The following is a 15448-nucleotide window of genomic DNA, read 5'->3' as shown; positions in this document are numbered from 1 at the left end:
TAGAACTTGACAACTGCGGCCTAGATGTCCAACAATGCTCACAGAGAAACTGATTTCTAGACAAATAATTGATCATAGATCGTAGTGATAAGCCTCTTGACACTTGTAATTTGGTTGTTTAAATATATATAAACATATAATGTATAACATATACTTTTATATAGTTCATGTTTTATTGATCGTCTGGCAGCTGTGACTATTTTGTCTTGATTATTTTTTGAAAAATAAAAGTTTATTTATAACTGCCGGTGTTAATCTTCCATACTGGTGGTATCTTGGATCAATTCAATTATATCCTAATAAATACAAACGTAGATTTCACTAATTTACATGCACACAGAATTTAAGTAATATGGTAAGGGTTAGCGTGTTTTGTTGATCATTTTTATTACATGTTCTACAGCAATACAAAACTGGGACAATGTTGCATAAAAGTCACGGCTGTCCAATCAGAATCTCCCAAAGGAAGACTCAAGAAGTCCCATTTCCCTAAAAACATTCTAATCCCGAGAGAGCCCGAAACGTCCTTCATGTAAACAAGGCTAAATGAACGCTGGGCTTAAAATACCCAATCATTTGCTTTCTTTGGGTGATTGGTCTGAAAGCAGAGGTGCTTTCACACTGCTGGGCGTGAGGAAGTCTCCATGTTGTTCCATGTGTGCCCTGCTCTTGTTATGCCACCAGGCTGGTGAGTGTTGTGACAGGAGAAGACAGGAATGCTGGACAAGGGGACCTCGTATCTGTGTGAAAACACAAAGCCATCACCCGACATGTAAACACAACACATCACACAACACACAAACACAATATCCTACCGTCCCATAACAATATACAACTACTATCCCATAACATGGTAAAACAACACGCAACTAGTGAAATAACTATATGCCAATGGTGGGTCCTTTTATCCAAATTACTTTGAGTATCTATCTAAACCTAGGCAGTGTTTCTGCCTTGCTCCACCAGCTGAGCTAGACAAGACCACTGCTGTCCATCACAGGTAAATTACAAGTAACATTAGTGGTCTTCTACGAATAACAGCCTTCCTAAGGGGAATACGCATGGACTATTAATCAATCCGAATTGTGACTTACCGACATGCTGAGTGCTGCTTGATTCTCACATTGGCCACTAGGCGGAGACATCCACATGAAGGACAACAGAACTAGAGATCCAGTGAACAGAATCATGGTGTGGGACTTTTTAGGTCTGTGACCCTGCTAATCACAACATCAAATAAGAGCCACAACATCAAATAAGAGCAGCAGAGGATTGGGAGTCAAGGGCAGGATAGTCTATTGGTACCCCAGAGAAAATGTACTGGGAACCCCAATATCTAACCTGCAGGCATCCTTAAGCCAGAGGCCCAAACCCCTACCTGCTCCTCAATGATCTGTATTCAACAGAGCTCAATCAGCATCCTATAAGGAACTATGTGATAAGGTAGACTAGATAGACAGATTATTCATCCAATAACATGCCAAGTGTTTTTTCTGGAAGTGCCTGCCCTTTACAAAACAGTTCTCAATGGATGGGTCTTTGTAACAAACCAACTGCAGTGTCGGGTAAACGCCTTGCCCTTCTTTCAAATAAAGGAACGGATATAACATTTTTAAAAATTGTTTATTACTTAAATAAATATTTACATCAACAGCTTCGTATAAATCAAATGTTTTCATACACAAGACATCGTTCTAAAAGCGACATTTCAAACAGGAAGGGGCGAAGCAGAGCGATGACACCGGTAGGTGTCGCTAAACGATGATCATCGATGTTGACTTCCTGTTTCCTGTTCGCCGTATGGACAACAATATACACTGCTCACACCTGAGCGTCTTCTCCATGATCATAAAAACGTAGGATATAGCATTTAGAATTTCACTTGATAAAAGTCATATACATTTATACCATATGGATGTTACACAGCGCTAAAACGCCAACTAATAGAACTCAACATTGTCAGCTACAAAGTAAGAGCGTGTGGAAAAAATACAAGTGTGGAAAACATGAACAGGTGTCGAGTTTGACTCAGGTCTCAGTCCAGGCACAAAACAAAGTAACATACTTATTTCAAATATAAAAAACAACCGTTTGGTTACTAGGCAACCAAGTTTTGCTGAGTTACTGCACGGTAATCTGGCTCAGCTCAGGAAATGTGTCAGGCCACATGAAAAGTAAAGAAACATCGAACACGTACATATAATGCCCCGATGTCTGTTCTGAGCCAGGCTTCTCCTGGATTATATCTCCCATGTCCCAAATGAAAAGGGGCGGTAAAACTCGAAATGTATGATCATGTCCACGTAAAATGTGTATTTTGAACTACTTCAGAAGATGTTTCCCTATGGCTGGACTGGCAGACATTCCAAATCAGCATGCTTGAGCCTCCGTTTTTTAGAAAGGCGAACAGAACAGCTAGTGCTCGTTTTACACCAAACGCAAGTTTTAGCCACTGGGGGACCATAGGCAGGCTAGGGGAACTCGTATTTATGTTAGAAAACCTCATAAAGCGAGATTTTCATGTCATGGGACCTTTAAAACAACCTTTTGATATTATGGGGAGTGGCAGCTGGCAGTTTCCCTGTGGGCGGGTTGCTAGCTTAGCAGATAGCTTTGGTTCCGTTCAGCATCGAAACGCCTTCCTTCAAAACAGTGAGAGGGATGTGTAGCCTTGTGCTAAAGTGCGATGGCTGATTGTGTGCATAGTGCAGCGTTTACGTTTCACAACAGCAACAACGTGTGCTAAAGTGAGATCTTCTATCTGGTCTTATGCCTCCCAACAAGTAACAACGTGCACAGTATGCCAGATTGATATATGCGGTAATCTAGCTTTCAGCCAATAGACACGTCTAAAGGGGCAGTTGGATTTAAATCCGCTGCAATAACCAAAACCCACTGCTGTAACCACACCCCCAATATCCAACCGACCAATCGTGAACCATGTACCCCAACATCCCTTGCCAATAAGGTGACGCGGGGTCTTCACTGTAGGGAGGATTACCATGAAGGCCCAGAAGGTTCTCAAATGTGTGCGACTTTATTGTTTTGACTAACCCCTACAGTCCCTAGCAGTCAATGCTGCCGTATTCCCTAGTTTGACAATGGGGGATTTCAAATTAAAAGTGAACGTTAAAGTGGACACCAAACAAGAGAGATGTTCTTTGTGTTCTATTGCTGTCGAGTCATGCGTGTAAAACGTATAATTTTTAATGAAAATAATGTCAACTTAAATTCTAAAGAAAATATAGTGTGGGGGCGAAGGGCTAAAACTAAATTGTGAATTTTGTTTAACAACAGCTTGTTGCTTTTCAACCTGAGATTGAAACCCAATAGGAGCAGTGTCCAGTCATTTGTGATTGGCTCTGTGGTTAACGAGCTAACTCGTCAGGGGGTGAACGGTGAGACAAGTCCTTGTCGAGTCCCGTGGTCGGACATCCCATCGTCCCAGATCGTTATGGTTACCGTTATCTTGGATCTGGTCACACGGCGGCAGTCTTGGGCTCTGAGGAACTCGTGCCGCTAACAAAGTTGTACACCAGGAAGCGCGATGTGCCGAAGTACCGCGTGGCGAACAGTTTGCCGTCCGGCGTGGGGTCTGAGAAGGCCAGCTCGTCCTTGCCCAGACACGAGCCGTAGATGAAGTTGTTCCTGATGCACAACACAGAGGGGGGTGACAGAGGTGTGGGTAACCATACAGTTCCCCAACCACATATCAAAAGGTTCCCCCATAGTCTTGAAGTGAATCACAAAATACATGAAATGCATCAAGCTTGATACATACATTAACCTATGCATCAGATAAAGTATATTATATATTACCGTCAAACAAGTACTGGTAGCGTTAAAACCGATTTGTTATTAACGTTGTGTTAAGGAACATGGCAAAGGTGCTCCGCTGACCCGAGTGTGTGTGGAGATGGCTGGTTTAACCTGTCGCACTCAATGTGCGACAGGTGTGCAGGCTCACCAAGTCCAAGAGTCCCGTCAAACTCTTCCAGGTGAGTCTGCTTAAACAAGCCGACATCACAAGGTCCCACGGTCACATTTCTTTAACTAGGTCTGACCTGTCAGTGTAATAAGACGGACCTCTACTGCGTCAACATCTGTCATATATAGACACTAACCTGAGGCACTCGATCATGCGCGAGGCGATGCCCTGCCTCCTCATCATACTGAACACCCAGATACGACTGATGCCGCAGATGGCGGGCTCCGACGTCGACGAGCAGCACCACGCCCTCTGGCGCTCGAACATCACCTGCTCCTTCTCCGAGCCCTGTGGGGGCGGGTCCTCGATCACCCGGTAGCCCTGACACACACACACACACACACACACACACACACACACACACACACACACACACACACACACACACACACACACACACACACACACACACACACACACACACACACACACACACACACACACACACACACACACACACACACAGTAAGCACTCGAGTGGTAAAGAGATGGACACTTCCCGGTGGATCCAAAATGGCGGCACACTATCTCCCACTGAACTTCTACTTTTCAAACACAAGACACACATAACGAGTATTTTTATATTTGATATATATTTGATATACGAGATATACGTCTCGTTTGTAGATTATATGCCATCTTCAATCATATTGTTGATATCTGTTTATGATTATGTGGTTGCCTTGAATAAGGCTGAGAAAACCCATAAAAAGTGGTACCTCCTGGATGTGCTCTGCGATGAGGCAGCCGGCCACCTTCTTGTCGTTGGAGATGAACAGGAAGGTCTTGGTCTGGGACGGACACTTTGTCTCCACCTGCTGGAAGCCCAGGTCGTTGTCTACCATCTCCCTGATCTCCTCCACCTGAAGCAGACACACAGTATGAAGTCAACGCCATATATATCAAGAATGTATCACTTGCTTCTATCCAAAGCGCTAGGCAGTGAGTCCAGATGCATGTGCCTAAGGCAGAGGTGGTGGGTTAGTGGGTCATCTTGCTAGAGAATGTCAATAGTTTAATCTTTGGACATTGGGGCTCAACCCGGTGCCTTCTGGCTGGGAGAAAAACACCCTAGGCACTAGACTATACTAGACTCCCTTGAGAATGTTTGATATATATGCATCTTCAGGTCGTTGTGGTTCGATAAATATTGACGAGTAAAACCCGGCTGGTGATTAGCAGGGTCAGCTAGGCAGCCAGGCTAGCGATTAGCAGGGTTAGCCAAGCTAGCGTTTAGTGAGGGGAAAGGGGTGGGCCAGACTTACCTTCTTCAGGGCGTACTTGGGATCATCTGGGAGGACCAGGATGATCTTCCCGTCCGGATACTCTCCCAGGATCCTCTCCTTCTTCCAACCCTTCATTATCAAACCCACACAACAAGTTGTTAGGATTATCATATGAAAACATACTGCTCTTATAGATCAAGAGTTCAGAGATTGGACTGTGTGGAAGTCACACGCAGGCAAGAATCGTGGTTCTTATTTTATAAAACTCTGAATCAATTCACAATTTCCAAAATTGCATTACATTATCATTTTATTTCCCCTTTTGTCTTAGTTTTTTATTCTGGGTTTATATTATTGTACTCAGTTGATAGAACCTTTTAAAATATAAAAAATGACATCTCATACATTATATACAAGCGCTCAGCAGACCGGAGAATATCTGTAAATTAAACCCATGTACTGAATCGCTAATTGATCTTGAATCGGGAATCGTTTTGAATCCAATCCTGATCCAAATAAACTAAAGCGAGTCGTGTGATGGCGAAAGATTCATCCCCCCTCTCTCACCACGTATTTGACGGCGCTGATGAACTGGTTGTGGAAGAGGATGTGCTGGGTTTCATCCTCGGGGTTGGAAGCAGAATACAGCATCCCACACACACTGCAGGCCACCGCCCCGAAGTGCTTCTGCCCCGCGTCCTGCAGCGCAAAACAAACGCACCCCATGTTCACAGGTTTACCGAGGCTTAATGGAGACACCATACATACAAAACAAACGCACCCAAGCATGTTCACCAAGGCATAACGGAGACACCATACATACGAAACAAACGCCGCCCAGCATTTTCACCCAGGCAGGATGCAGACGCCACACAACAGAGCTTTGTATAAACTATCTAGAATGCATGCTTTGTTTCCAGTCGTCTTGCGGTCCTGTGTTGCTTGGCCTCATATTGGGAACTGGTTGTGTGAACCGCTTGTAGCTTGTGCGAAACAATGGGGTGGGGGCTATGGATGGTCCGTTGTTGGCTGGCAGGGGTAAATTGTGGGATAGCTCATCCATAGCTCCTAGTTAATTAAGAAAATAAACACACAGGGTTGGACTATAACGCAGCATGGGACTCACGATGATGGTTTGGCTGCCATCTTTGTCTGTATCCTTCAGCTTCTTCACCTCCTTCTGCAGGGCCGCCTCCGAGAGAGGAGTGGTGTTGCTCTCCGCCTTCGCCACCCTGCTGTGGGGGGAAACAGCCGTTAACACAGGGCATCTAGATGCAACCTATGGATGTTACAGTGGTTGGATGTAACCTATGGGTATACCAGAGAAGGGCTGGTCATTTAGATGCAACTCATGGATATAACAGAGCGGCTTGTCATTTAGAAGCAACACATGGTTGAGACAGAGTGGATGGTAGTTTAGCTGCAACATATCGATAAGACGGAGTGGATGGTAGCTGAGCTGCCACATTTGGACGTAACAGAGTGCTGCTGGTTCAGCAGATGGAGGGGGTTCAGGGCTCACTGTTCAGAAGGCTGGGCCGGGGTCTTCTCCGCAGGCTTGGAAGCCTCCGCCTGCTCATCAGGAGGGGAGGCTTTCATGGGCGAGGGCGGTGGAGATTTGACTGAAACGATGGACAATAGGTTCGTCTTATTTGGAGTACGTTTAATTTGAGATGATTGTTGGATCACATAAGGCTATACTCTAATGCAATACAATAAACGCTAACATTGCAGATACATTTTTCCAATAAAAGCTTTCCTTGGCGGTTAGCCAAGCTGTTTCATTTCTCTGACATTCAATAGCAAGACTGATTAGCTAGTATCAACTGTTGAGCTATTCTAGGCCTTTGACTATTTGCAGCAGTGCTGAGTCACTATTTCCTGCAGTGGTTATTCAAGATTGGAACATTACAAACCAAATAAATCCATTTAGGAAGAGTTAGAAGAAGAGCTACACTTGAGCTCATTCATGACATCAGATAAAAGCCATGGTATGGTGGCTGGGTGAAGGTGTTTAACACAAACCTTCAGCCTTCTCTTCCTTCGGCTCCATCATGTTTGAAGACGTCTGCTGCTTCTGCGGCGGAGGTAAAGATGATGGAGGGGGAGGAGACACCTCATCGGTGGAGTCCTGGGGGAAGGAGCAGGAGAGGAGTAAAGATCAATCAAAACCAAAAACACTCAAAAGACGTTCAATAGGTTAAGTTAGGTCAATATCATCATCATTGTCTTTTAAGTGGATTGATAAATGTTTAGGAACTTTAATCTAAGCAGTTACCTGGTGTTTGACGTTGTGTGGTATAGCAGGGGGTTGGACGCTCAGTGTCTCCATGGAAGCGTTAGGCTGTGGAACGGCAGGTATCAACAATGGGGTCTCCACGGCAGGTTTCACTTCCAGCTCTTCTTTAGGAGAGCCAGGCTGAGGCTTGGGCGCCTGGTCCGCCGTGGGTTGTGGTGTTTGGGGCGCAGGGGGTCCAGAGGGAATGGCCTTGCCTGGTACCGAACCAGCGGTGTCCGATACCTTCAGGGTCGGTTTAGATGGAACAGCAGAAATGAGCTGAGTTGCTGCAGCAATTGTGGTCTTCGACTGTGGGGCAGCTGCAATGGACGGTTTGGACTGAGCAACAGTTGAATGGAAAGGTTTTAGTTGGGGAGCCTTATATGTGACAGGCCTTGACTGACCGGTAGGAGTCATCGGCTTGGATTGGGATGCGTTTGAAGTGGCGGGCTTCAGCTGACCAGTAGCTGAAGTTGTGGGCTTTGATTGGGAAGTGGTGATAGCAACAGGCTTTGACTGGGAAGCTGTTGTGGTAAGAGGTTTTGACTGAACTGTAGATGAAATTGCAGGCCTTGACTGAACTGGAGTTGAAGTCGTCGGCTTTAACATAACTGGAGTTGAGGTCACAGGCTTTGACTGGCTTGAGGCTTGCCTAACAGGTGTGCCCTGTAGCTTAGACTGTGAAAAGAACATGGGTTTTGATGGAGGTGTCGTTCTAGATTGAGCTGTGGGGTTTGTGGACTGAGACGTGGGCCTAACTTGAGTGTTGGAGGTGGACTGCTGGCTTGGGCCTGGTTGCTGTCCAGGCCTTTGTTGAGGCATGGGTCTTCTTTGGACTACTGGAGGTGGGTCATCATCCAGTTCAAAGTCCTCAAAAGTGTACTTGGGCCGGGGTCTGTATGGTTTATACTCCACCTCAGATTTTGCCTTCTGAGAATTCATACCGTTGGGCATGGGAGGAGGTTTGGCTGGAAGGGTCTTTCTGGTGGATGATCGGGTTACTTTAGGCGTTGGCCCCTTAGCCGAAGTTACTTTGGGTGGTTCAGTCTTCTTTGTCTCCACTTTGGAACTTACAACCTTGGCAGGTTCAACTTTCGGTGATGCTGCCTCCCGCCGCGGTCTCCCTGGCCTTGCCGGAGTTGCCGTCACCTTTTGGTCTGTTTTGGTGGCTGTCACCTTTTGGTCTGCCTTAGATGGTTCCGGTGTCGCCACCACCTTAGACGGGTCTGGTGTCGTAACCACCAGAGGCAGGTCTGGTGTAGTCACTGCCTTAGATTGCTCTGGTGTCTTGGATTGATCCGGTTTGGCAACAGCAGCATCAGGGACCTGAGGCATAGCAGGCAGAGCGCTGATTGTTGAAGCGCTGGTTGAGGCTGTACTTGTGTAAGTTGCGCTGGGCTTATTAGCAATGGGAGTCGAAGGTGTCGCCACAGGAGGCATTAGAAACGGATTAGAAGAATCAAAATCAATATCCGAAAACAACATCTGATGTGCTTGGTCAGTTTTGAGCTTCTTCACACGAGTCCAGGACATCTTTTCGCGCTGAAGCTCTACCTGTCGTAGCCGCTGGTACCTTGTCAGCTTCTTCTTCTCGTGGGCTTTAAGGGGAACAACGATCTGGCTGACGAAGAACCTTCTTTTGGGTGGTTCTGGAACTACCGGTTTGGCGGTAGCTGGCTCTGCTGGGGGGTTGATGGTGGTGGCAGTGGTGGGCTTTGCGGCTTCAGCCCCATCGGTGGTGTTGACAGGTGGAGAAGATGCTTGGGATCCAGCAGGAGTAGGAGGAACAACGATGGCTTCCTGCATTTCAACAGATCGGCTTTCCTTCTTCAAGGCTTCCATCTTGGCGGCGGCAGCAATTTTTTCCTCCTCGATCCTCTTCAACAGCATGCTGTCCGTGGCAATGTCTTCTGCGATCTCCTCACACAGTGCCAGGAGGTTGAGCTGCTGCTTCTGGGCCGCCCTCTTTGAGGCAGCGGCCTTCTGCTCAGCGAGTGCAGCCAGGCGGGCTTTGGTTCTGGCCTGTGTGTTCATCTGCTGCTTCTTGGGCTTTTCCACAGTCACTTCTGCCTTTGGCTCGGGAATGATGCTTGGCGTGCTGGTTTTGTTGGTCTCCTCTGCCTTCTGAACGCTTTTGTCTGTGCTACTTGTGGTGATTTTACTTGTGGTGCCGTCTGCGATAGTTGAGTTGCTGTCTGCCTTAATGATGGGGCTCTTCTCTCCCCCATTTTCTACTTCCAATGAAGGCATTTCCGCTGCTAATTGTGACTTTTCTATTATGACAAGATCTGGGTCTTCCATTTCGCTCTCATCCTGTACCTCGACCTGGTGGCCGAGCTCTATGTCAACCAAAATCTGCATATCAGAATCTGCATTGTCCATGCTCGTCTCTACGCCCCTAGTCATGTCAACACTTGCGTTCTCATAGGCTGTCATTTGTGTTTCACAGACAGCAGAAGGTTCCATGTCATGCTCAGTGGCATCTAGGTTTTTCTCAGCAGATTGCTTCTCTTGCTGATCAGGATTTGGAGCTGATGGAATATAGTTCTCCAGCAGTGCCACTGGCGAAGTATTTGTTGAAGACCTGACCTCCATATCTTCTCTTGCTTCTTCATTTGAACCCGTCACGGTGCTCTGCTCCATGGGTTGATACTGATGGACGCCGATGGCAGAATAGAGGCTCTGAGAGGCTCCGTTTAGATTCAACACCTGGTCAGCTTCTACCATCTGCCCGTCTGAGTTCAAGTGTTCCGACAGCGATGTGTTGAGGCCAGAGGCTGCCGCTGCCTGGGTGATGATGTCTGCTTGATCAGGACTCTCTGGGACAGTGAGGGACTCCATGACGTCCTCCTGAGACAAACTGTCAGGTGTTGGTTCTCTTGGGGCCATCGATGTGGCGATCGGTGTCACCTGGGACAGTTCTTGAAGTCCGTTGTCCTTCTGCATTTCTACGGACTCTGGTGCTCCTTCCATCTGTTCTATGGTCGGCTCTGGCATATCCTCACAGGTGGTAACACCCAAAACATCTCCCATTCCTTCAGTCTGTTGCATGGTCTGCTCCAGAATATTGTCACAGGCGGCCACCACCAAAACACCTCCCATTCCTTCAGTCTTTTGGATGTTACGCTCTGGTATTTTCTCACTATCGGCAACGACGAGTGCCTCTGCCATCTTTACCTTCTTTTGGAAGCTCTGCTCCGGGATGTGATTGCTAGTGGTCTCCACAAAAACATCTACAATCTCTTCTGCATGTTGGATGTTCTGCTCTGGGACTTTGTCGCTGGTAGTCACAATGGGAACCTCTCCCATCTCCTCAGTGTTTTGGATGTTTATCTCTGGGATGTGGTCAATGGTGGCAACAACCAGCACCTCTCCAATCTCTTTGTACTTCTGGAACCTCGGCTCCGAGACTCCGTCACTGGTGGTCAAGACGGGAACCTCTCTCCTTTCCTCTGTGGTTAGGAGGTTCTGCCTCGGGACTTCATTGCCGGTGGTCACCATTAGTCCCTCTAGCCTCTGTTCTCTGTTTAGGATGTTCTGCTCTTTGATGTCTTTGCTGGTGGTCTCTTCCAAAACTTCTGCCATGGGCTCTGTTGTGTGGATGTTAGGCTGCGGGACGTTGTCGCTGGTGATCTCCAAAACATCTGCCATGGCCTCTGTTTTTTGGATGTTAGGCTCTGCGACTTCATCGCTGGTGGCGACCATAAGAACATCTCCCATGTCTGCCGCACCGTTGGTGTGCTCAATGGGCAACACATAAAAACTCTCTGCAGTTTCCTCACACGTCATCGTTTCAATATTATCCATGTCTGATTGGCTGTCTGGGAGACAGGCTGGAGTTTTTCCATTGATATGCTCATCGGCCTCTTGTACGGGAATTAACCGTACGTTTACCTCGCTTGTTGCAGAGATGGCAGCAGAATGAACTTCCACCACTTGGGTATCCTTCTTCGGCACATTGGGTAACTGAATGATTCCTGACACAACACTGACCTCCTCGTCTATGGTGCTCTCTGGGCTACTAATGGCTTCATACACAACCTGGAAATCTTTTGGCTCCCCTTCTGACTGAAAGACGGTCTCCATCTGCTCAGTGACATCCTCCGCATCAGGCTTATTTACAGTGGAAGACTCAACGACTTCTAGGCCCTCTGGTTGATCACAGACCAATACAATCACGTCGCTGTTAACCTGTGCCTGACCTTGACCTATTGTGGAACCGAGTGACGCATTAACCTCAACCTCATCAATGACACATCCAGCCCCTTCTTGTAAATCTTCACGGACAGAATGTGATTTCTCCTCCACTGATGTTGTTTCTTCCTTGTCACCCGATGTCACGTAGGCTACTGCTTCCGTTGTAGAGTCCTTATCCAGAAGTTCAGCATTGGAAATCAAATATCCTTCTTCAACATTATTTACCGCAGCGATTGGTTCTTCATGAAACACCTGGATTTGCTGTTCTGCTGCAGTTATGAAGTTAGGCACACCATCTGTGGTTGCGGTTTGCAAATCTGCTGCCATCTTATCATACTTATCCGCTTCTTTTTCCTTGTCGTAAGTGGGGGTATGTTCAATACCACTATGGTTTCCTGGTTCTCCTCCACGCCCGTTTTTTTCCTGCTCATGCATTTCCTCTGGTGTGCTGGTAGTGTGCATGACTTCGTATGACTCAGCCTCTGGGGCAGCCTTGGATTCAGTGGTAATCACATCCTCATAACTTTTGCCTTGATTTAGATTTCCTTGAGAATTTGCAATCAATAGGTGTTTGTCCATAGCCATGACTTCTTTCTGAGTTTGAATCTCCTTGTTGGGAAATGGAGTTGCTGCTTGTTGTGATGGCACGGTCATGCTCATTGCTGCTATCTCAGGGCTTTGGACAGGAATACTTTGAGCAACCATTTCATATTTGATCAGCTGGCTAGCTCCATCTTTCGACGTGCCCGTACTTTGTTCCTCCTGCTCTTGATTTTCATTTTCCAGGGCTTGGTTGAAAAGATGTGGCTTGGTTTCAGTCATCTCCATATATGGAGCACAATCAGAGGTTGAAAGTGTCAGATGTTTGGGAGCCTCACTAGACATACCGGTGTAGTCATCGTTAAACCTCTGGATCTCCTTGTCCGCCAACTTGTCAGAAGGTGCGCTGAGGGAAATCTCTTTTGACATTCTGTTCATCTCAGTCTTTTGTTCATGTACATATTCAGAGATTATAGTTTCTCCTTCCTTACTAACAGCATTCATCCTGACCTGTTCAAGTCTAGTGTCTACATCTACACTCCCGTTATCAGCTGAATGGGTTTCCCTGTGTAGAACACCTTCCATTATAACTTGTGCATGTCCATGTATCTGGTCATCAGTTGCTGTAGAATACATATTGACCGATGTTTCAGCTAAACATTCAAAGACAACTTCATTGTTTTCATTTACAGATGGTACAGTTGTTGAAATTGATAAATCTGTACTGGCCTCCTCAAAATGTAGCATACCTGGTGTTGGCAAAGTGCTGGTTATCACCAATGTTGCTGTAGATTCCACATTTGCATTATCTTGGGCCTCACTGTTCAATGGTTGAACCACCATTTGGTCCGGACCATGAGAAGATACACCTGGGACTGCACTGTCATCGTCAAGCTTCAGGCTCACCTCCTCCTCCATTGTAGCCTCACTGATAACCTTGTTTGTCTTCTCTCCTAGGTTTGCTGTCGAAGAACTCAGGGTGACCTGTGGTTGAACCTCTCCACCATCCACACAGTCAGCTATAACCCCACTGTAAGTATCAGGTAGAAGTTCTGGGCCGTCCCTAGAAGTACCTGGTGTGACATCAAGGTGCTGGGTCCCATCCGGTTCCAATTTCTCAGTGGGTGGTGTGTCTGATGTCGTAGAAACCAGGTTTGGAGTTTCTTGTACAGTGACGCATTCAGATACACACTCATACTCTGTTTGTCTACTGTCAGGATTCGTAAGAGTCAACTGTGCTGAAACACCACTATAAGTACTTGTGGAGGTGTGGACGCTCTGCATAACCTCAGGTTGTGTATCCTCAGCAGGGGCCACTTCACACATTCCCTGTGATGAAGTTGCAGAACCAAGGTTGGAGGTGATTTCTGGCTCTTGTACAGTCACACGTTCATACACCGTTCTTCCCACATGTTCTTCACTGTTTGTAACTACAACCTCAGAGGAGCTGGACACCGTTCTGTCATCGGGTTCCTGGACGCCATGGACCAACTGTACCTCAGCGGCGCTCTCTGGAGCAGCGATGGATTCCTCAGCCACTGGTACAATCCTGATCTCTTCAGCTAGGTCAGCCTGGATGCCAGGCGGGCTCCCGAGATTCTCGGCCACTTGGTGAACTCCACAACAGTTAGCTAACGTCTCTTCCCTGCGGGGTTCGGTCGGGTCGGGCAGTATCGGCTCAGCTGTTGGGATCTTTTCTGTTTTAACCTGGGTTTCAGCTTTAGTCTCTTGCGGGCCCAGGGTCCTGGCAGGTGTCAAACTCCCTTCACTGGGACTTGCAATCGCCTGTTCCTGGTCATTTTGATTGGATGATGGACCAAATTCTATCCCTGTCTTTTTTGCGGCCTCTGTGACAGCAGTTCGCTCAGTAACATCCTGTTGCTTCCGTTCCTCTGCCTCCCTTTTATACAGTATTTCTTGCTTCAGATCCTCTGGGGCAGGGTCCTGGGTCTCCTCTGCTTCATACGTAATAACCTCTAGCTCTACTAAACCTCCACATCTTTCTTCTGACTGACTGGCAAACATATTTACTTCAGCTATAACATTTAGGTTTCTGTCACTGGAGCTGGGGTCCGATGTTTCTGCTGGTGGCGGTGGTTCTACAATTTTCCCATCAATGTGGTTCTGGCTGTCTGGTTCTCTGCTGGTTCTTTCTGAGGAATCCTCTGTTTTATGTTCTTCATGCTTTGCACTTGTTCTGCTATTTACATGTTCTGTACTGCTGCCTGCTTCAGCAGTTGACCTTGTAGATTCCTCATCTTCATGTCTCCTGGCTTCTACTGCTGGGTGTGTACTTTGTATAACAGAGTACGGCATTGCCTGTAACAATGGTAGTGATGTGCTATTGATATACTGCGTGGTCTCTGCATCAGTGGCGGAGCTCACGTTTACTTCCGTCTCAGTGTTGGCGCTCTCGTCCAGAACACTGCTGTCACTGGAACCCTCTGAGGACCTGCCGTAGTTGTGGTCCATTACTGTTGGGTAAGGAGGCCTACCGTCGTCTAGCGTCTGTCTGGCGGCCGATTGATCAACCAGCAATTCGGTGGCGGCGCGCTTGGCTCGGTTGTGGTGTTTTGTGACGCACAGGGACAAGTCACCAGCATCTGTCTGCGTCTCACCGTCCGAATCGGAGGACGCAGTTCTGGAAAGTTCTGTGCTGGCTGGTCTCTTCTGAGAGGACTTGGACTCAATGCTCTGTGGTGAGCCCGTTCCAGAGGAGGCACTTGTGGCGATAAAGAGCTTGGCTTTTTTAAGAGGAGGGTCAGAGTCGTTCTGACGAGGGCTCGGTTTGGATTCTTGGAGGAAAGACGCAACCTCCTCGTCTTCCTCCTTCGCTGTTGGAGGATCTTTATTCTTGGTCCATGGAGGTACTGTCCCCTCGTGTGCATCTTCTGCCCCCTCATGTTCATCTTCTGCTTTAAGTGAGCTGTTATATTCACCTGGAGTAGCCTCGTCATCCACCTCCAGCTTCATCATCTTAGCCTGGGGGCTGTGGGACTCTGAGCTCCTCTTGGAAGCAGGCATTCTATGGAAATATTAGTAAAGATAAGACATTCATAAGTATGTCTATCCCTACAGTTAATGGAATAATGTTGTTTTTAATCAATCTTCAATATGAAAATGAGTAGTGATGATGGAAAAACACAAATAACAACAGTTTTCACAGACTACAACAATGGCCTTCAAGAAATGATAGATAATACTTTCTTAAATCATCCC

General features: G+C 47.0%; 1 protein-coding gene across 3 annotated transcripts in view; it reads right to left on the bottom strand.

The window, feature by feature from the left end:
* Positions 1 to 1539: 1539 nt before the first annotated feature.
* Positions 1540 to 15448, bottom strand: part of vps41 (VPS41 subunit of HOPS complex) — a 33173-nt gene continuing 19264 nt past the window's right edge. Inside the window, exons 2-10 of one of the 3 annotated variants that reach the window (XM_056584720.1) lie at positions 7493 to 15254; positions 7240 to 7345; positions 6737 to 6836; positions 6341 to 6446; positions 5782 to 5913; positions 5254 to 5343; positions 4708 to 4851; positions 4125 to 4309; positions 1540 to 3648 (exon numbers count right to left, since the gene is read on the bottom strand). In XM_056584720.1, the coding sequence (XP_056440695.1) occupies positions 3480 to 3648; positions 4125 to 4309; positions 4708 to 4851; positions 5254 to 5343; positions 5782 to 5913; positions 6341 to 6446; positions 6737 to 6836; positions 7240 to 7345; positions 7493 to 15253 (8793 nt within the window). In that variant the 5' untranslated portion in view covers position 15254 and the 3' untranslated portion in view covers positions 1540 to 3479. Of the gene's footprint in view, positions 3649 to 4124; positions 4310 to 4707; positions 4852 to 5253; positions 5344 to 5781; positions 5914 to 6340; positions 6450 to 6736; positions 6837 to 7239; positions 7346 to 7492; positions 15255 to 15448 lie in introns of those variants that run through there. The other 2 variants (XM_056584719.1, XM_056584721.1) reach the window with 2 other exon arrangements.

Source organism: Gadus chalcogrammus, chromosome 23, assembly GCF_026213295.1.
Source record: "Gadus chalcogrammus isolate NIFS_2021 chromosome 23, NIFS_Gcha_1.0, whole genome shotgun sequence".
NCBI classification, from domain to species: Eukaryota; Metazoa; Chordata; class Actinopteri; order Gadiformes; family Gadidae; genus Gadus; species Gadus chalcogrammus.
This window is presented reverse-complemented; position numbering and strand designations above follow the sequence as displayed.